The sequence below is a fragment of the Penicillium diatomitis genome (assembly GCF_028827545.1).
Source record: "Penicillium diatomitis strain IBT 30728 chromosome Unknown utg000004l_segment0_segment0, whole genome shotgun sequence".
Classification (NCBI taxonomy): Eukaryota; Fungi; Ascomycota; class Eurotiomycetes; order Eurotiales; family Aspergillaceae; genus Penicillium; species Penicillium diatomitis.
The window spans coordinates 954,013-975,668 of record NW_026623176.1 but is presented as its reverse complement, the minus strand read 5'-3'; the positions used below and the strand labels follow the sequence as shown (position 1 = coordinate 975,668).

The 21,656-nt window shown below is 52.1% G+C and overlaps 5 protein-coding genes across 5 annotated transcripts; 1 reads left to right on the top strand and 4 right to left on the bottom strand.

Moving 5' to 3' along the window:
• Positions 1-626: 626 nt before the first annotated feature.
• N7539_003632 (pepsin-like aspartic protease) lies at positions 627-2,228 on the bottom strand (the record flags this gene model as incomplete). The annotated part of the gene is made up of 3 exons (XM_056933234.1): positions 627-754; positions 898-1,661; positions 1,837-2,228. The coding sequence occupies 3 exons, from the start codon at positions 2,226-2,228 to the stop codon at positions 627-629; spliced, it is 1,284 nt and encodes a 427-aa protein (XP_056790775.1).
• Positions 2,229-5,813: 3,585 nt separating this feature from the next.
• N7539_003631 (DUF3176 domain-containing protein) lies at positions 5,814-7,590 on the bottom strand (the record flags this gene model as incomplete). The annotated part of the gene is made up of 2 exons (XM_056933233.1): positions 5,814-7,083; positions 7,154-7,590. 2 exons carry the CDS (start codon positions 7,588-7,590, stop codon positions 5,814-5,816), a joined length of 1,707 nt encoding a protein of 568 aa, XP_056790774.1.
• Positions 7,591-9,542: 1,952 nt separating this feature from the next.
• On the bottom strand, positions 9,543-10,988 carry N7539_003630 (uncharacterized protein; the record flags this gene model as incomplete). The annotated part of the gene is made up of 1 exon (XM_056933232.1): positions 9,543-10,988. One exon carries the CDS (start codon positions 10,986-10,988, stop codon positions 9,543-9,545), a length of 1,446 nt encoding a protein of 481 aa, XP_056790773.1.
• Positions 10,989-14,426: 3,438 nt separating this feature from the next.
• Positions 14,427-15,536, bottom strand: nbp35 (Fe-S cluster-binding ATPase; the record flags this gene model as incomplete). Its single annotated transcript, XM_056933231.1, has 2 exons — positions 14,427-15,373; positions 15,446-15,536. 2 exons carry the CDS (start codon positions 15,534-15,536, stop codon positions 14,427-14,429), a joined length of 1,038 nt encoding a protein of 345 aa, XP_056790772.1.
• A 2,218-nt stretch (positions 15,537-17,754) lies between these two features.
• Positions 17,755-21,016, top strand: N7539_003628 (phosphatidylethanolamine N-methyltransferase; the record flags this gene model as incomplete). The annotated part of the gene is made up of 4 exons (XM_056933230.1): positions 17,755-17,932; positions 18,135-20,733; positions 20,804-20,894; positions 20,957-21,016. 4 exons carry the CDS (start codon positions 17,755-17,757, stop codon positions 21,014-21,016), a joined length of 2,928 nt encoding a protein of 975 aa, XP_056790771.1.
• Positions 21,017-21,656: the final 640 nt, after the last annotated feature.

Below are 21,656 nucleotides of genomic sequence, written 5' to 3'. Positions count from 1 at the left end.
GGAACTGTGCGTTTAAGTGGAGAGGTTAGGCGATGTGAGTGCTGGGGATTACACATATGATATCGTACCCGAATCACAAAGAAGATATAACTTGTCAATGCCACTGGATCGCATACTCATGAGACATGAACAATCAATTAAGCAAGGGATTGAATTTTCTGGAACCTTTTCCTCCCATATCAATTATGAACCCGTCTCCCATTGGGAAGCAGTGTACATGTTTATGTTTACTCCGTCACGACCTCGTACTTCAGCAGCAGCCTTAAATATCGAGAATATCTAGTACAACCAAACCTTTCCCTAGCAAACCCACCTATTCGCTGAGACACGAGACCATCTTGCCGGATCAGGTAAAAGGTCCATTCAGTCTTGACTCTGGAGTACTGTAAACAACCTTATAAATACTGACTCTCAAAAGAGAACGACCAAGTACTTGTAGATGAATCGACACATCTCTCAGATCTCTTATCTCTATCAATGTATTGTTTTACAATATCTGCATACCACCACCCCAAGGGAACAAATCTATGGAGCTCTTTTGAAAAACTTCAGCCGGATCCAACAACGGCAGCTCGCCTCTTGCATTCTTCCGCTCCCTGGATTGGACTATGTTCGTGGTGTGATGTTTAAACCGGCGTGGCAAAGCCTAGAGAGGGACCTCGTCGGTCGAAGACGACGAACAAAGCCTTCAGGAAGACATCGCCGAAGATCTGCAGGCTGGAACCCTGATTGGACTGGATGCCACCGTAGCATACTGAATGAGACGATTAGTATTTGTGCAGATATACTTGTCTGGGGTCTTTTGGTGATAAGGGGGGTTTCCGTCCCCCCCCCCTCCCCAACAAGATTTCAAGGACTAGATGAGATGGAAAACATATGAGATGTTGTGACACTTACCAGTCTCACCGGTGGTGGTGTTCCTTCCGACTTCGGCAAAGTTGACCAAAGATCCTGGAATAGTAGCTTGGTACTTATCACCCAGGGCGACCGTCAAGCTGGGCAACTTGGACGAGCACGGATACACCCAGCCAGAGACACCGCTGGAGTAAGCGGCGTGACGGACCTGCTTATAGTACGCAGAGACCACGTCGGGGCTGACCAACATCAGCGAGGTACCGGTATCGGCAATCGCCTGGGACACCTGCTGGACCTTCTGCAGGGGATCACTGCCGACGGCGAAATATCCAGCATCGAACTGCCAGAATCCAGACGAAGCGTCCACGCTGATGTTGACCAGGTTTCCGGTGTACTTGGCGTGGTCGATTTTACCAAATTCGTATTCGCCGACGCCGTCGCTGCGCAGACGGGCCGTGAACAAGGGCTCTTCCAGGCTCGGGGCAATGTTGTCGAAGAAGGTCTTTTGTGGGCCGGGCTGGAAGGTGTTGATGGAGGAGAATCCGAGACCGACGAGGCCGTTGGAGTTGGTGTCCGAGATGAAGGAGGAAGACACGCTAGTGGGCAGTCCGAAGACCTGCTCCTTGACGACGGCACCGCCGATATCGACAACGTCCTGGGCGAGACCGCCGGAGGCAGAGGACGAGTCACCGTAGCTGATCTTGAAGGAGCCTCCTTCGATTTTCTTGTAGGTAGTAGACTTTTTGGGATCGTAGACGTCACGACCCGCCGTGGCGGACGTAGGAAGTTCGGTGTTGAAGAGCCACCTAGAAACATTCCGAACATGATTAGAGTGGAAAATCAACGGGCAACAGGTTAGAGCTCGGTCTGCTTCTGGAGAACATGAAGCTTCATAAAAAAAAGAGAGAGAGGGAAAGCTATCCGGCCATGGAGAGAATCAAGGTGAGGAGCGCTGGGGGGGGGAGGAAAAAACAAACATACATATCGGCAGAACCAGTATCAAAGTCCAAAGTCACAGTCTGACCACCCACAGAAACGGGCGAAACGAATTCGACATCGTTCTGGACAGAGGTCGCACTCACGGCGCCGGTCTGATCGGGCTCGGCGACATTGGCCTGGTTGGACTTGACACGGAAGGTCTGGTGGTCAAAGGGCTGGAAGTCCTTCAGGCTGATGTTGCTAAAGTCCACCGGGGTGATGCCAAACTTGCGGAAGGCCTTGCGAATGGCGACGGGCCCATGGGCGACATAGTCACTGCGCTTGACTCGTTCGATTTGGAAAGACCTGCTTTTCCGAACCGGTTGCGGCGCCGGGGCGGCCAGAACCTGGACGCTCAGGACCAGACAGATGAAGAAAGAGAGATAGGAATGCATTGTGACTGCAATATACAACCTTTCGGCAAGGTTTTTAATCGCGATCCAAGAGAGAGAAAGAGAGAGAAAGAGAGAGAAAGAGAGAGAGAGAGAGACGATTGAGCCGGTTTCACACGGATCGAAAGACAAGATGATAGAGAATGAAATTGTCTCAATTGATCCAACAGATCGAGACCGTTCAAAAAGAAGTCGATTGTTCAATTGACCAAAGGACTCTTCCAAAGCCACCAGGGCCCGTTACGGCGACGCGGTCACCGATTCAAAGAGTGGAGGTGAGGGAGTGAGTATGAGACACGGACAGAGAGAAGCTCTGGACCGAAAGATTGCCGTGTTGACCGTTGTCAATGATGCAGGGACCAAGGTCGTTTGATGAAGAGCCTCGAATGAAGGTAGTTGGCGATATCTCAGTACTCTGTACCTGGCAGGGACAGGACGGTGTCTCGGTGTCTTAAGGAACGGCAAGAGATCAAATTAAAAAGAAAGAATGGTCCATCCAAAGTTGGTCTACAATCGAGGAAGCCCAAGGCAAAATTCCAACAGTGTCACCAAAAAAAAAAAAAAGGAACAAGATATTGGAATAGAAAGAAAAGCGGAGAGGAAATTGACGAGTGAAAAAGAAGTCTTGGGGAGGAGGGGGGAGAACCAAGAAGAAAAGAGAGGACGCAAAAGAGGGAAAAAGTGGACGAGATGTTGCTAATGTATCAGGATCGAGATGGCGCCGAAGAGGGACGAGAGAGAGAGAGAGAGAGAGAGCGCACGAATGAGCAGCTTCAGGATCGATGCTGCAGAATCTGGAACTCTTTCCGGGCCTGGGGGGAGGGCAGAGTATGGCTGCCTTCCGATCAGGTCTTTTTTTGGTTTTCTTCTCATATTTCGATACCTCTGAATAATGCCAACAAATACTAATTAGGCGATTCTCATCATTATGGTGTTCGAGACAATCTACGACGGTAGTGTCCCTTGGCCAGCTTTGGATCGATGATGTGGTCTCCATTGCTCCAATGGCCCGGGCTGATTTTTGCAAGCGCATCCACTTTCCAGAGAAGTGCAGAACTGCAGATGGTCCTGGGAGGAAAATCGCATTATGATTGCCTCCGGTTTCCCAGTTCTCATTTCTCGTCCGCTTCTCGGATGGAGGTCAATCCACCCTATCATGCCCGATCATTCAGGTACCCGGCCTGATTCTAGCGCTTGGCCTTTTCTCGGCAGACAAGCAGATCGGCGCTTGGGAGAGCTCCTCGATTCCTGTCGTGTCATTGCCACTTCCTTGATCACTCGTGCTAGAATATCACGTCTCGAAGTACAATCATGAGTGTCATTGTTACAGTCCTACAGTACGGTCGTAGTATCACTGATTCACGAGGGTAGAGAACCAGGCTACTATTCAGTCTTCACGTCGGCAGAGTGATTGCCATGACTCAGGGGTCAAGCTCGTGTGGGGCTACCTTCAACCGTGGGCCGAGTCACGCTTGGCGGTTCATTTGTCTGTGACTTGGGTGAGACTGCCACCGTTGAAGTTGGTCCTAGTGCAGAGAGACCAGGACCTCTGTGATCATTCTGGGGGATCCCTCGGGATGAGGACGGAGTACATTGGCAGGGTTGTGTAGCACCAACTCCAGCGACGGAAAACTTTGAAGCAGCCAAGGAGACGGGAGACAAGCTGACCGTTTTGAGCATCATGATTCATTTACAGTACTAGTCCTTGGGACTTTGAAAGGGGTTTCAAACAGTCAGTAGTCAGTTTTGTACCACTGAGGTCTGTAGCCTGGATTGGAGGGGCTGCTGGACAAGTCGAGAGTACAAACGTACAAGGTAGATGGTACAGTCAACAGCGTAGTAGTGTACGACGGTACAACTGTACAGTGTACACACTACACACTACACACTACATACAACAGACCTTATAGGCTCATAGTATGATATCACACATGCAGCCTTATTTACTTGGGACCTACACAATTCTACTCTTGAGACGCGTGTACGTGCTTCCCATGAGCCTCCCCGAACTTCGAGGTGTTGGCATCCAGAGTTTTAGCCTTGGGGAACTGTACCCTCGCCACTCCACACAAAAGGAAGGGGTAGTTACTGGCTGTAGCTGTGAAAAAACAGAGAACTCTCCAACAAGGTCACCATTTGTCTGCACAGAAACACTCATCGCGAGAAGTCGCAAATCCTCGATCACTCGTGAAGGAGCGAGCGAGGTACTGTAGTACTGCAGTACTGCAGTACTGTAGTGAAGCACCCGGCCTCGGCCAAGAGAGGCTCGAATCTTGAAACAGCGTGTGCGGGTAGCCATCCAATCATCAGCCGAGCCGCCCCCTCGTTCGGCTTCCCCTTGAAACGGTGGGGCGCGCGGCGTTTACTTTTTTTCTGGGAGGGGCGGTTCAATCGGGAGTACAAAGTAGGTAGAGGAGGATGAATGGAATTCAATAATGCGTATCATGCACAAAGACACGGGATCAAAGACCCATTTTACAAAACTCATTGTTGGCAGTCAATCGGGAGAGTTGAACTGGAACTGTAAAAGACACTACCGAGTCACGGATAAGTACAGCATCTTCCGAGAGCAGAGGGTAGAGAAACAGGGCTGGTCAGGCCAGCCATCAACCACCGCGTCTTCTGTCGATCCGATCTGCTGCACCAGCCTCGATTCGAGAGAACCTCGTTTGCCATCGTCCTCTTCCTGACCCTCCTATTGCACCCAATCAGGTGGCTCTGTATAGGATCGAGGACACGCCGGAGTTGGAAAAAAAAAATTGGACTCCTCAATCTAATCTATCCGTGGGAACATGCAAGACAGACTACTATACCCAGTGTCTGAGTGTACCCACTCCATCCAGAACAACCCCCAAGCCAAACTAGTGCCGTTAGAGCAGAAGACGGTGGCCAAAACGCAAAGACGCAAAGGTAAGATCGAAAGTCCCTGAGATTGTGGTGAGCTCCAACGCTTTCAATCACTACTGGTCGACGAGGTCCACGCCCGTTGGATTCCATCACGTGTCAGTGCTCGGGATTTGCCTGTCAATTCCTGGCCGCGTTTCGTGGAGAAGATGAAACGATGGGAATCCCGCGGTTCAGACTCGGATGACTTCATTGGAGTTGGGATGGCGGTCGCTATATCAAAGTACCTCCAGTAGTCACCGACTGTACATTCATACAATGTATATATCGCATAGTCATGCATAGTGAATTGTACAGAATTGCCAAGTGAATGACTAATTTACTATAACGCAGAAGGTTGTACACATGGACTCGGTCTATCTGTACCTTTAAACTTGTACCTCCTCGCGCAGACCACAGACCAGTGGAATCGCAAACACCTATTGCCTCACATGACGTGCTCAGTGTTGACGCGAAAGAAGGGGCACCCTCGTTGCAGTCGTGGGCTGATCTCTGGAGTACTGACGTGGGTGATGAGCGCCAAAGGATTCTCCATCGTGAAAGTATGGAAATGATGCCTCCTGTAGGTTGAAGCCATTGTCCGGACTTGTGACGCCGTTTGAAGAGTGCTTCAACCCCTCGTCATCAAGTTCAATGCTTTGAAGGACTAGACATTCCACACCCCTGGTAGGACTGGAGGTGTGATTATTTTGGCTCGGCCCTGAATTTGACACCATCTGGCGCGTGCTCCAGCCAAAAGTTCATTCTCTTCGACTCGGACTCCATTTCCTTCAATGTCGGACCGCTCCGCTCCCATGGCGTCAAAGAGTCCACTGTCAAATCTGAGAAGAGCAGCACAAGCGGCGACGACTTCCAAACGTGCTGATTGCGAGTGCGGACCATGGTGGTCACCAAGAACAGTAGACTGAAGACGACCAAGGCGCCCGGTAGAATCAGCCACACCCATCGCACCTGGACGTATGCCGAAATGGTCTTTGTGGTGCCCTGAACGGTGGACTTGCAGACTTGAGATCGCGCATTAACTGACAGAGATGACTCGATCGATGCAAATGCAGACCCGATTTCGGTCACACTGCCCTCTGTACCGTACAGCGGTTGGAGAGTGTCCGGGGTCCATTGCAGTCGATAATTGGCGAAGAGAGTGCCGTGGCCCTGGAGCAGAGGGCCTAGGGTATTTGATAATGCCATTATACTCATCGAGGATACTTGATAGGTGCATTGGCCCGGACGATCAAGCGGTCTGTCGTAACGGATGCCATCAGAGTAGCACGTCGCTGGAGTCAAAGCGAAGTCTGAGACGGGACTGTTTGCCGACACTTTGTCTGCCCGTGTGTCTGTGTTGACGAGGGTCTCCTTGAAGATACCGTCGTGGACTGAGGCCTCGTATGTTTTGATGCAAAAGGACAGTGTACATTCGATCGCACTGGTCGCCGATGGGTCACTCGAGCCCACGCCAGCAATTGCCGTGAAATTCAGAATGAGCGCCGTGTCGGTCGTGTCTATCTGGAGCATGTCGAGCTGAGTCGTGGAATTCATAATGACCGAAAAGGGGCTGAGCGTCAATCCATTCGGTAAGTTGAATACCTCGTCTGGCCCAGTCCCGGAGGCTTGGAGTGCATTAGTGATGTTCGCGCACTGAGAACAGACACCGAGCGTCTGATAAATGGGGAATGTGCAATTTCCAGTCGTGCAGCTTACGAGCGAGCTTTTATTGCCAGAGTTCTCGGTCTTGAAAATGCCGGAATAGACTGCGCCCATACTTGTGAGGGGAAGCTTATTCATGCCGGGCCCAGCTCCTAGTCCGTAGTCGCCGTAGAGGCTGTTGTTGCACACGCGGATCGACGAGGGTGAAGGAGAGTCGGCCGAGCGCATCTGAATGGAGATCACCTGCTGTACAAATGGATCTGTTGCAACCGCGAGAACGAGGATCACGCATCCGAAGGTAACAAGATGGCTATCCAATACAATATGAGTCATCTTGAACTATGCCAGGCCTCGCGGCATCATACAGGGGTGAAACTCACCGGGGTAAAAAGCTATAGAGGACTTTGAAGGCTCCAACTGGTCCACGGCTCGCATCGTCGAGGAGGGTCAGGTCGCTTAGGCGGTTCTTCTGTCGGAACCACAACCATTTCAACTGAGCAAGACACTGGGTCGCGATAAAGGCAATGGCCGCTTTCATGGCGGTACTTAGTACCGAAACCAGAGCGTTAAGGGTGATAGCATAAGGCCACTCCGGTAATGACTGTCCGTCATAGTGAGACAGAAAGCCGATAATTGCAGCTAAAAGTGCAATTGATACGAGACAGGCCACGATCTCAAGGATCCATATAAAACCCCAGAACTGCTGCGTATGTCTTTGGAGAGATGTTGTCGACTCATCAGGTTCAGCCAGGGGCCTCTCTTGCCCATGACCCAGATCAATGTAGGAAAGCCGATAACTGCTCTTGGACTGCCCCATCATGAGTATGTGATGGGTCTCTTATAAACCGGCAGCTGTGGCAGCCAAGAGCAAATCCGAAGAATTTGCGATTCAACGGACGAGCACCGTATTCAAATGAAGAATGAGCTGGCGTAGGATCTTTCTGGAGCAGACCTTGGCCAGTTGGTCTTTATGGGAGAGCTCGGCCCGGAAGCTTTTGGGGCGCAGGAACTCCTAGTCTGGTCGAGGCTGATCCATCGCAAGGCTTGACGGCGAGGCCGATAGAAAGAGCCTCAATGTCACCAGAGCGAGCCGCGAATCAGGATTCGGGCTCCTGAAACTCGTCCGTTTCATGAGTCCTTTTCCCATGATGGAGGGTCGATCTTCATGCTGATTTGATTAGATCTAAGCCCGGCTCTTTTCATAACTTTTCTGCCACGACTTCATACTCCACATGTAAACAGGCCATGCCAGGTCGCTAGATCAATTCCGGGGCCCCCTCGCCAGGGGTGCAGGGACAATGGACGGCCTCGTTGCATCAGAGGATGCAAGGCCTTCTGCGTCGAATGCCATGGTTCCCGGATGACCACGCAGAGCCTCACCCCACTCACCACAGATGTGACTGAGAGAGTGTCTGGGCTCCCAGTCGAGATCACAGTGAGTGTGCCACATTCGAACCCAGGCTCCGGCTGGGGCACGGATACGAGACCTCCGCAGCATAATCGACGATCTTGTCTAGCCAGACTGGGCAGTCAAGCCTAGTCTCGGAGACTGTCAGATACAGCCAAGCAAGACTGAGCGTAAACACCTTGGCAATTGGCCGGACTAAAGATCCGGCGCATGAAGAATAGCACGCGATCTCTTAGTCTCGGTGGTCGTTCGCGATAAGCAAGTCACGCTAATGGTGTTGACTCAGAGGACACACAGTGCGCAATTGGACACTGCAAATCCCCTGTCGATGGCGTTCAAACCCCATATTCTGGTTCGGGTAAGGGCGCATTTTGTGTCCTGCAATGTTCGGACATCTCTCAAGGTCAACTCCAGACCGCTAGTCTTTGCTTTTTTTGTTTCGGGCGTGTAGATTGTCGACTGTAGAATGCTGAGCGGCGGGCGCAGTCTGGGACTCTGGGTGTTGCTCATACGATGTACCTGAGCTCTGGCAGGGCAACAATCGCACGCGTAGTTGACTCGTGCTCCCGGAACACGTGGGCCATTAAGGCTGACCGTTGACTGGAGCTGTCAGGTCGCTTGTTATTTCCAAGATTCCCGGGAGCGGGCCCCACAGCGGCTAGAGTCTCACGGAAGATCAACCCCACAGACAGGGCAACTCCAATTCTTACTACTGCATCCCTCTCACTTATTCTTCAAGATACATAAGTTTGTGTCGCTTGACAAGAACAAGGTCATTAGTATACTAGGTGATAGGTACTGTTAGACTGTTCATACAGGGTGTTGTGCATCTCCTCCTCTCCTAGGCCACGGCTGTACCATTCACAAGGAAGAGACGGGTTGTTTGAGCGATGTGAGACCTTTCCTTTCGGTAAGGTTATGAGGTATGAGTTTAATTATTTAGTATCTTGAGAACGCGAACAATCTTTGGCTTCAATTGCCCTACCCGTTCTTCAAGGCGGGGAATTCGAAAGGAGATAAATTGTGCCCAATTAATGTCTAGCTGTGCTTAAAATGTTGACAGTCTTGGTTAGCACCTGTGAGCCGTCATTATCATGGAATGGTTTAGTTTGTCGCCATCAGAAGTCGGTCGGTAACGGTCGTTTCAATAGTCGTGAAAGAATACAGAGTTTTGCAAAGCCAATTGCTGTAATCAATTTGATGACGATGCCGTGACTACTGGAGGACAAATTTGTTTCAAAAAAGGTTCATTCAAATGATTAATACATTCTGGAGGAAGCTAGGGTAAGATTCCACAATTCATCACACATTACTGATAAAAAGGATAAGGTAAGACGTTATCGTAAAGATCAGGAACAGACTTAGGCACGCTGCTGCGCGTTGCCAACAGTCTTGGAACCGTCGAGGTCAGAGTCGACACGGGGGTCAAGCTTGTTAGCCATGTCGCTCTTGTGGGGACCAGCGGTCTTCTGGCCGGGGCCAGTGGCGGAGGATCCGGTGGTAGCAGTGTTGGAGTTGTTGTAGCTGCTACCGGCGCCGGCAGAGCCGGCGTGTTGAGCCTCCTCGAAGGTCTTGGTGGAGGTGGGGCCAGCGTTGCCGGAGATGGGGATGACACCGGCACCGCCGATGCTGCCCTTGTGGACATCCTGGTCGAAGCTGTGGCCAGAGTTGCTGAGGTCGCTGTCAACGCGGGGGTCGGCCTTGTTGGCAAGGTCGCTCTTGTGGGGACCAGCGGTGTTGTCGGCGGGGCCAGTGGCGTAGCTGTTAGTGGCATCGGGGCCGCCGCCCATGGTACCGTGGTGGCCGGTCAAACCAGCCTCGGTGCCAGCACCAGCCATCCCGACGTTACCGGTACCGGTAGTGCCGGAGACGTTGGAGCCGCGGTGAGTGGACTGGGAGCCGACTTCGTGAGCAGCTGCGCCAGCAGCGAGACCAGAGCCAACACCGGCGGAAGTGCCGTGGTGAGAACCGTGAGTGCCAGAGGTGGAAGACTGAAGGCCAGTACCTGTGGTACCGGTGGTGTTGTGGCCATAGCTGGCACGGCCGTCACGGTCCGAGTCGACACGGGGATCAGCCTTGTTGGCAAGGTTGCTATCGTGAGGGCCTTGGTTGGTAGAGTGGGAGCCATACTGATGAGCGGCAGCACCGGTGGCAGCACCGGTAGCCAGACCAGTGCCAACACCGGCACCAGACTGAGAGCCGTGGTGGCCGGTAGTGGAGTGGGAGCCAATGCCAGTGCCAGTGGTGGTGGTGTTGTTGTTGGAGCCGAGACCGGTGGTGTTGTGGCCATAGCTGGCACGGCCATCACGGTCCGAGTCGACACGGGGGTCGGCCTTGTTGGCAACGTTGCTGTCATGGGGGCCTTGGTTGGTAGAGTGGGAGCCATACTCATGAGCGGCAGCACCGGTAGCCAGACCGGAGCCAGCTCCAGTGGAAGCAGAGTGAGAGCCGAGGCCAGCAGAGGTGCTGTTGTGGCCATTGCTGGCACGGCCATCACGGTCCGAGTCGACACGGGGGTCGGCCTTGTTAGCAACGTTGCTGCTATGGGGACCGTGGTTGGCGGACTGAGTAGAGTCGTACGCGTTGGCGGAGGTGCCAGTGGAGGTGGTGTTGTTGTGAGGGGTCATGTTGGAGGTGGTGGAGGTGTGAGCAGCACGGCCATCACGGTCCGAGTCGACGCGAGGATCAGCATTGTTGGCGGTGTTGCTGTCATGAGGACCTTGGTTGGAAGAGTGAGCAGATTCCTCGTGGCTGTTGTCACTGTGGCCCTTGACGGCGTCCTTGACTTTGTTGATGAGGTTGGACATGATGAAGGTAGATTAGACTTTGGTGGAGTGTAATAAAAGATTTTGGTTGAGGAAGTTCGATGCAGCGGGGGGGAAGAAAGATAGAGAAAGTTGGTAGTTATCAATGAGATGTTGCTTGCTCTTTAAAGAAGTTTGTTTGGATGAGAATGGAAAGAAACGGTAGGACAACCCAACCAAACCGAGGGTTATATAGAGTTTGAACTGTCAAAAAAAGAGACTGCTTAGAGTTGTGATTGCATATGACGCTATGAAGGTGGTCCTCCCGGCATAAGAATAGAAGACATGACGTGGTGCCAAGCTGGGATGACCGTTCACCGAGCCAGCTCCAGCCTCTATTCCCCTTCTGGGACCAGGACCCCATTGTTAGACGTGCTAAAAGTGCTCAAAGTGCCGAACGGGCTAAAAGTTCCCCAAGTGTGGGGAGCTCATAGATGTCAGAGCTCCCAGAGCCGTGGCGCACCTGGCAAGGAACCGGCATCAATGGTCATGGACGTCACGTCATACCCGAACGCCACTTTTCATCACTCTTCGCTTTAGCCCACCTCGGGATCATCATCAGCCCTACGCGTTCAGGCTTCCAGAGAGGTGAGGGCTAGGGGTAGTGTGTAACTGTGTACAATCACGATCATGAAGACAAGTCACGACTGGAGCCCAATGATCCATTACCCCCCACCTCCCCTCCCATCCCCTCCACAGCAGTCAAAGTTGTCGCCATTCGGGAGCACGCCGCATAAATCAACGCGGGCACGTCGGGGGAACCCCTCTATGACCTCAGCGTCAGATCAGCACCGGGGAACCGCCAAATGAATGTGACCGCAAGCTGCGCAAGCAACCGCCGTTCTTTGGATTCGGGTCTCACAAAGGACGTGCCGTCGCCGATCATGATTCAGGACTGAACGGTTGAAAATCAAGGCATTTGACGCCATAACTGGTCTGGATGTAATTCGTGGAATTCCTTCCAGGCGAGTCGTGGTTCAGGTAGTCCATTGACCATTCTGACTAGCACTAAAGGTGCTATCCGCTTAGGTTCTCAGTCCAGTAAACACTAAATACCTACACTCGGACTAGTTCAACGGATTGGACTGTTGAGCAAGCCACATCCACGCCCACGGACACGACTGGGCACTTCTAGCCACATCTAGCCACATCTTTAAAATCAACTGGTGAGAAACCGGTTCCAACACCGAAATCCATGTACCCAATTACCCTACTTGTCAGTAGTCACCCTCAGAAGTCAGGACTAGGACCACGCTGTTCACGCACTCCTGTACTACGAGACTACGAGTACTGCCGACTGCGGAGTGTGGAGTGCAGAGTGTGTAGACGACTAGACTCCGTACTCGTAGTAATACTCCATGCCTGGTACAGTAGCGTTGATTGCCAAAAGACTGTATCAATTCTATCGAATAGCCAAATGAGCACAGCCATTGATCTGCACCTGAGGTGGCCTCGATGAGACTGTTTCACACCCATGATGTTCACCATGGCTCTCCTCCATTGGTCCACTCTCACTGATAATCATGCACGGTTGCCTTTCTCGTCAAGGTAAAGTCACGTATCTCACGACGACATAATCTTGGCATCAGCAAATGGAGAGATGGCGTAGCTGTTTGCCTGCTCATAATTCTGCTACTACCGCCGCCGCACCAACACCAGCATCATTCGTGCTTAGGCTGCCCATGTTCGTTGGCACCTTTGAGCAACTCGGCGGAGAGCTGCCCAGTGGAAACTCCCCTCCGATATTAAAGTGGCGTGCAGTGGAGTCGTGGCGCGACGTTTGCTGAGGTCGGCTGACCTCTAGAACCAGGGTCGGAGATCGCAATTTCCATCAAAACGAGGGTGTCGGGGGAAACAGATCTGCGGCGATCCAGTGGCTTGTCACTGCCGGTGGCGCCATGAGAGCTGCTGCCAACTTGATGAGCGCGAGGAGATCGCTTTCCCTGGTACGGGCCGGTCGTTGAACGAGCATGTCCCTGTTCGTTTGTTCATGGAAAGGCAACCACCACAGAGAGATAGAGGGGGGAAGAGAGAGACCTGTTCTGCGAATGTTGATCAACCAAGCAACAGTGGTAGACGATGCTATCGGGTGGTTTGTGCGAGTTTTCCCAAATGGCACACGCTCTCTGCAAAACATCCGAGATTGGAACAATCCTAAATGTTCTCGATTGCGTATATAAGTGGGGTTCGCGAGATTGCACCCAGTCGCTCCGTGCCGCAAAGGAATGAGGATGTCATATCGCTCGAGCGTCAACCCTCAAGACGAGATACGCTCGGGATGATGCGAGGCTTGTAGATCGGGTTTGCTGGACTGGGAGTGAGGCCTATTGCTCCTGTGGCGGATCTCGACAACGGCCCGAAATGACATTGACCTGGAGGTAACTTTGTTAAGGCCCGAATGCTCTTCCATGGTCTCTGCATTCCTTGAATTCTGCGTTGCACGAACTCGCGCCACGATTTCTCGTCAGCTGGGCCACTCGTGACCAGTACACTGCGAGTATCCGCAGAGCAGGTGCAGTAGTGTCAAAGCCCGTAAAAACCCTTAGCACGCGGGCCTTTGAAATTACGTTGGCGGTCAACTCTAGACGGGTGTTTTCCGACAGTGCCCTTGTCCAGCTGAGCGTCAAGCCACAGTCTGAGACGACGTTGTCGAGCATTCTTATCAATCGTGGCGCCTTACGGGACCCGTAGATGTGGTCTTCCCCGATGCCTTCTGGGACCTACTGCCAAGCTTATGCTTCCTAACGTTAGCTTCATTGGCCGTCGGGCAGACTGAAGTCAGCCACTTCCGCTCAGTGGAGGATCTACTCAAGCCTGACTATCGAGGGCTACTATGATCCAATTTTTGTTTTTCTCACAACGTTGTTGTGGACATGATTTGGGTGGGAGAAGGCCACAGGTCTGGATACGGGTACATATATCGACCCTAATCTTGTAGAGCTTGCGCCTCTGTGGCTGCGTTCCTCTGTGCTCGGTGACACTTACAGTCGCGGTATTTGTGCGATATGTCATCACCTATGAGAGAGACAAGGTACCAAATGACTGTCCAAACGCATGATATGACTCGCCGAATCGCGCAGCTTTCGCCTACGCCACCCTGTGAACACAATGTGGCCATGCGCTTCAATGATTCATCCCTTGCTCGACCACGTGGAGAGGGAAACACATTCCGCGATAGTCCCCGAGTCCACGTTGTTATCCCCTCCCGGATTCGCCACAAGAGAAGGATGAGATACGAAAATTCAACATCAAGGCAGTAAATTCGTGAGTGAGATAATGTAAGTGTGATCTCCAACACTGGACGGATGACTTCAGGATCAAATAATGCAAATACCCAGAACGCCAGTCTCATCGATTCGACGAGAAACCCATGCAGATCGCTATGAAAGGGACACGAGGTAAGCAGGAAGATGAGAATGCATGAGAGCTCTTGAATCTCGATCAGGCGTCCGAACTCTCCGCGAGCACATCGTCTGGATTTTCCCCCACGGCCTGGCCAACAGCGCGTACAACACGTCGAATGGCCTTGGAGGCTGGACTGTCGGGAAAGTTGTCCACGAAGCTCTCGCCGTAGTCACAGGCCATTCCCACCCGAGGGTCCAGAGGGACTGCGCCGAGGTAAGGGATCCCCATCTTCTTGGCCAGCCGGCGACCTCCACCCGTTGTCTTGCGGAAAATCTGCGATTCATGAGTGCAATTAGGACAGACGAATCCAGACATATTCTCCACGAGACCAAGGATCTTAATTCCGGCCTTGTGGCAGAAATCAATCTCCTTGCGAACATCCAGAAGAGACACTTCTTGCGGAGTGGTCACCATGACTGCGCCGTCCACACCAGACTCCTTCAGCAATGCATTCACAGAGAGGTGCTCGTCTGAAGTCCCGGGCGGCGTATCAATGAGCAAGTAATCAAGCTCACCCCAGTCGACATCCTTCAAAAACTGCTTGATCAAGCCGTTCTTCTTGGGGCCCCGCCAGATGACTGCATCATCCCGATTGGGTAACATGAACTGCACGCTCATGGCACCCAGGTTATCCGTCACCCACACGGGGCTCCAACCAGCGTTGCTCACGTGTATGGTTTCGCTTTCCACACCCATCATCCTGGGAATGGACGGGCCACAGATGTCGGTGTCCATGACACCGACGGTCGATTCGGGATTCGCCGCAAAGGCATGGGCCAAGAGCGTTGTAAAGGTTGATTTTCCCACGCCTCCTTTTCCAGACAGAACCAGGATCTTGTGTCGTATTTGCGAAAGACGTTCGGTGATTACAGAAATATCCGGGTCGGGGCCTTTCGGGGCGCTGGCGCAGATCTGTTGATTCGGACAGCCAGCGCAGGCGTCACCCTGGCCGGCTTGCTCTGATTCGGGACCGGGGCAATGTTCTATGACAGTGTAAGATATTTGCGAGTACAAATGAGCTTCCACCTTGCCAGGGGGAAAAAAAGACAACATACCTGGTTCGGGAGCCACCAGATTGGTCGGCGCTCTTTTAGTATGCGCGGAGAGTGATGCCTCTACGGCAGACTTCTCGACATAAGGCGCCATCCCCGTCAAATGCAAAAATGTCTTTTACCAAAATGCAAAGGGTAAACTCTCAAGTCAGGAGACCCGTAACATTCAGGAAAGCCTTTGAAGCGAATGTCTCTTGATCTGAATTATCGGCCAAGTGATGGACGGTGGCGGGGGCTTTCCTACCAATTCAGTCGGGCTTAACGGCGGAAGTGCTTGATAAGCGGAGATGACTTAATCCCAGGGCGCCGAACCGGGATTGGCTGCGCGAAATGGATTCGGGGATCGCGGTCAAGTCACGTGAGTGTGGTAGATAACCGTTCAGCGATTAGCTAGGTAGATGGTGATGAAGACAACTACGGACAACAGCTCGGTGTTTACTGCCTACCTACGCCTGCATGCACATTTAACTCTATCAAAATAGTGCCTCGGCTGTTTTAAGCTTATCTAGAGGAGAGGTGCCTCTTTTTCATCAGATGCTAGAATCGTGCTGCCAGCGTCTCGCCCAACTGGACCTTGTTCCATTACCCTTCCTTCTACCTGAATCAAGCCCGAGATGACTGGCGCTGCAACTGGGTAGGTAGGGCTAGTCCAGCCTAGCACACAACGAGCGTAGTCTATCCCGTGGCCATGCCGCAGGTACGATCTCTGGCCTCGCGCTACGGTCGGGAACTTGCTTTGACCTATGTACCGCGTCATGCAAAAAATAGTTGTGGGATGAGAATCGATCACTGCTTCGAAGATGATGGTGTCTGGAATCCACAGCCAAAAGTCATCGAGCTTTTCCCGCATATACAGTGGTACGTATCAAATATAGCTTGAGATGCAGCAGTGGACTCTACCCGTAGAAGCCCGCGTGCCTAGGTCTGGATTGGATGCAACCGAGAGAAGATTTCGAGGCGGTGCATCTGCATGCTCAAGGGAGTTGGACACGAAATGCAAGCGACCTCATTATCTATGAGAGACCTGCGGCCCCGGGGAACAGCCGACTAGGGAAATACTCATGCATCTGCACAGTGCATGCGAGTACGAGCGCTCTTGTGTTTGAACTTTCGAAGATCTATCCCTACTTGGGAAGCGGGGTGCTACATTCGTCGAGTGATTGAAGAAAGAGTACTGTCAGTAGTACTGACTACTGAGACGTCTCAAGGTCGCCTCAATTACGAGGTCGTGACTCGCAACCACGTCGATTCGTAGACGCACTCGAGGTATCAATCAGCTTTCAGATCATTTTACCGGGCTAGTACCGAAGTTGCGCAAGACAAAGTTAGTGCTGTTTGTCCTATTTCAATATCGACATAGGGCAGAGACCGAGCTCAGGAGTCGGGGCATATAACAGTGGGAAGTTGGGAATTGTTCACTGTTTATGGCTCTCGTTGGCGTCCACAGTTGCAAGCATCCTGCTTGAGAAACAAGAGATTGCATTGCATAAATGGCATTGTTACTAGGCTATGAGTAGCCACATTGCCTCTGGTAAGCCTGCGACCTTAAGGCGCATCGCAAGGTAAACAATGTTTTCGCCCTCTTTGACACTAGCCATCGTCCGTGTTGAGCCCTTCGAGTGAATGTACGTATGGGCCGCTCTCCGCACTTGCCGCTGGCAGCTGCTCTACAGACGACTCCACCAGCATCAGGCGGGCCTCGGATAGGGTGCTCTGTAACCCCTCGTCAATGCACGAGTGAAGAGAGCAAGGCAGAATTGGTTGATCGATTGTGACTCCATTGACTCTGACGACACAACACTCGTAGTGAACAATGCAGACAGTCGAGCGCAGAGAGGCACCAGGGGACTTTGCGCAGCTCGTCGCTGGGAATCATCTCGAAGGTGCAATTGGGTCCCATTTCTTTGGCTTTCTGCTTCATTCGGGGCCCGCACTCAATATCCACGGGTTGCTCCTATGAGAGGAACAAGAAACGGCTGGCGTCAAGTTCCACACCCCGAGCCTTCTGGCCAGATTCGCTCGCATAAATCACACCGCTGGCGTCCTTTTCTCTTTCGGTTTTTGTTGAGGAAGAAACTTTTCGTTTCCCTACTGCGAAGAAATCTTGTGCCAAAGATCCGATCGGATTTGTCCATCTGTGCAAGCAAAGGCGCGGTGTTGATATCACTACCAGAGTAGGTTTAGTTGAAGCCGGCCGTGGAAACGTGGATGCAAACAGGACAACCCTTGCGACACCGGCTGTCACATGCGTTTCTGTCGTCACTGATCAGACTCTCCCCCAACAATTGTTTCTTCCGTACTTCAACCACACAATGGACCAGGGCCGTTCAACCAGTGCCCAGCAACCCAATGGCTTGCGCGAAAGAATTGTCGCTCGCTCTGATTCAACTACGGGTAGCGAGCCTTTAATTGCGACCGGCGAGATGGAGGCCGCAAAGGACGAGCTAGGAAAGGACAAGAAGACCTTCGGTCGAACTCCAGACGGAACGGGTAAGTTGTGACTGTTCTTTTCCTGACAAAGAAGACGATCTCGGGCCCGGAACCAGTCTCCATTGGCGATACTGCATGTCCTATGCTCATTGCAATCGCGGGGTTCAATGGACATGGCTTCGAGCATCGCTCAGTTCGCCTGCAGGAGCCCTGCCGCTGTGGAGCTAGCATCCGCTGACTGGGACTGCCCTTGCATGTATAGTCTTCACAGTGCCTCAAACGCATGATATGGTCTCTCAGCTTCTATCGCCGTCAGAGCCTAAGAATGTGGGCGACTTGGTGGTGATCGCTCTTCTAGCCATCCACATCCTCCTCCTCTGGTACCTGCCCGCCAGCGCCAAAGTACCTGTCTTCGCATTCATTTACTTGTTCTGGCGGGCCGCGTACAATGCAGGCATCGGATGGCTTCTGCACAACCAATCCCACCACAAGACTTTGATTCGCTGGGCAGAGAAGACCAAACTATTTGTGAACCCGGCCACTGGAAAGAATCCGCATCCAGCATTGTACAAATGGGTCAAGAAGGAACTGGAGGCCAAGATTCCCAAAGACTACTCGTTCGACAGTGCTCCTCTTGAATACAATACCTGGCTCGTCTTTAGACGTCTCGTGGACTTGATCCTAATGTGTGACTTCGTGTCATACTGTCTATTTGCGATCGCATGTGGTCACCGTCCCGTGGACGAGAGCATCGTCATGACTGTCCTTCGTTGGACCGCCGGCATTGCTCTTGTCCTGTTTAATCTTTGGGTGAAGCTGGACGCACACCGGGTAGTCAAGGACTACGCTTGGTACTGGGGAGACTTTTTTTATCTCATCGACCAAGAACTGACCTTTGACGGTGTCTTTGAGATGGCTCCTCACCCAATGTACTCGGTTGGTTATGCCGGGTATTACGGAATCTCTTTGATGGCAGCCAGCTACAAGGTCTTATTCATCTCTATTCTTGCCCATGCAGCTCAATTCGCCTTTCTTGTCCTCGTCGAGAACCCGCACATCGACCGGACCTACAACCCGCCCCCACCCCGAAAGCGATCTGTGTGCGTGGACACGCCATCAAGCCTATCTTCAGACCCGGACACACCGAGAGCGCCTACTCCGTCCGAGGATCTCACTCCCAATGCGACCTCTTTGTACTCGGCCAAGCCGCCGCCCTCGGTTCATAACATGCTCGGTCTTCACAACATGGACCTGTATAGAACTACGGATTCCTCAATTCTGCTGGTTCAGCTGCTAGTTTTTGCCATCACCGCTCTGACACCGTCGACCTGGCGGTACCAGCTCCTCTTCGTGGCGAATGCTATTGTATGGCGACTGTGGTACTCTGTAGGCCTTGGGCTCTTGCTCAACAAGCAGTCTCGTGATAAAGCTTGGACTCGACATTTCCTGAAATTTGGCGAGACCCCCGTCGAGGCATGGAACCAATGGAAGGGCACTTACCATCTCAGTATGATCATGTGCTACGCGAGCTTCATCGCTGCCGCCTGGAAAATGTACACTTTTCCGTCCGATTGGGGTTATGGCTTGGTTCTCTTCCGCCATGTTCTCGGTGCCGGGCTGATCAGTTTGCAAATCTGGACGTCGGTCAGCATCTACGACTCTCTGGGCGAGTTTGGCTGGTTTTACGGAGACTTCTTTTTCGATGCCTCGTCCAAGCTCACCTATGACGGGATCTATCGCTTTTTGAACAACCCCGAGCGAGTGCTGGGTCTGGCCGGCGTCTGGGGTGCCGTACTGATCACCAGCAGCGCGGCGATTACGTTCCTGGCAGTTCTCAGCCACATTCTGAGCTTGGCATTCATTCAGTTTGTCGAGCGACCTCACATGCAGAAGCTCTACGGACGAAGTCTCCGCCAGGACGGTGGAGTGGTCAAGAATCTCAAAAAGTCTCTGCCACCCTCATTGAAACAGCTGCATGGAAGTGTTGACAAGATCTTCGACGACTCGTTTGAATTTGTTGAGGAACTCCTCGAGAACGCTCGACCTAAGCTTGCAGCCGGTGTCAACACCTTCGTCAAGGACACCACTGCTTTGTTCCAGAAATATCCTGCTCGCATTACTATTTCCCGCATCGACGCTGATCTTGCTGGCCTGAATGTAGCCGACTACACCCTGTTAGTTGAAGGTACGGATGCCAAAGCCTTGGACGAGAGTGAGCTAGGCAAGGGTCGCGAGGGTGAAAATGCGCGCATGCCACTAGACCGTCGCGGAGACCTCAAGAATTTGACTTTCGAATATGGCGCACCGATCAAGGTCAAATGGACCGCCCCTCTGAATCACAGCAAGAAGGACTGGGTTGGTCTGTACAAGGTAACTGACAACACTTCGCGTGAGGTCACACGTGTATCGTCTCAGGGCCGATGGATCGCCACCAATGAGGGTGTCTACGACAACACCACGTGCGAACGAGGGATCATTGTCAGCGATGTGGTCCGGCAATCCGAGGAACAGAATGGTCGCAAGGGTCACGACATCGCCACAGGTGAAATCGTGTTCTCTGGAGACAAACTCTTCTGGACGCAGGGCACCTTTGAGCTTCGATACCACCACAATGGCATGCATAACGTCATGGCCCTTTCCCGACCATTTGAGATTCGAATTCGTCGCTTTGATGAAGATGATGCATTGGTGGAAAATGACGTCGTGCAGACGGCCGTCGAGAATGCTCTGCTTCCAGTTGTCCGCAATTGCTTCGACCGTGATCCTGAGATTGCCCCGGAAAACGTTGAAGAGCAATTTGGTAGCCTAGTTGAGCGAGACGGCAAATTTGCCAACAGGGTGGTTTTCGCTGTGCACCAAATGTGAGTTTTTTCCGTGTTGTGTGAACAGACCGGCTGCTCTGTCGTCCCTTGACTAACGTCCTCAATCTAGGTTTGGTGTCGAGCTCGCGCCCGAGGTAGTCAAAGCCGATGGGAATGTGAGAAACCTTGCTTGGAGGATATACAATGCGAAGAAGGTTCTTGTGAGTATTGTCTGCCTGTCCACGCGATTCAGCCTTTACTCTAACCAAGTGTCCTACCTCAGGCCCCCTACAGCATGTCTCGGTCCAATGGCACAACAACACCGATTGAGAGCAAGTCATAGTAGACTGATATGACGGGATGGAAATGCCTTTTGAGAACTTCAAGCCGTCATGGCCATACTGAACGTAGTGAACGGTCGAACGGCATGGTGACATTTCAAGACATGCAAGCGGGACCATGCCTGAGATTACTGACTGATGACCAGTGGATGTATTCGCTAGAATCTGGGTGATAATTATGAATGCAATGACCGATCTTTGGGGTATGATTCGCAACCTTATGAAGGTATCGGTGAATGTATATTGGGGGTGATGTAGGCGACATTAGTGTCAACGTCGAATAAGGCTATCGGCCTACAGGTGTTGGGTCATAACATTAATGGCCCGGTCATGGGGGTTCATCATAAATATAGGTCAGGGTACTCAAGGGTTTCGCTTCAGGTGGAAGACCGTTCGGTGGTATAATCATTCTTCAGGCTGTAAAATATATCGCTACATGGATTTGCTGGTAAAAGGTCTACAAAATTTTCAAGACGACTCTAGCGCTGAAAGTGGTTCGTTCATATTGGGGGCATGTTTAAATTCTAGATAGAGTTCATACAGACCTAGACTTCAAGTAAATTAGCGCCAGCTTCGATGCAAAGACAGCATTTGACAAGAGGGTAAGTCCACTGCACAACTTGGCAGACGGCAAAGAAAGTA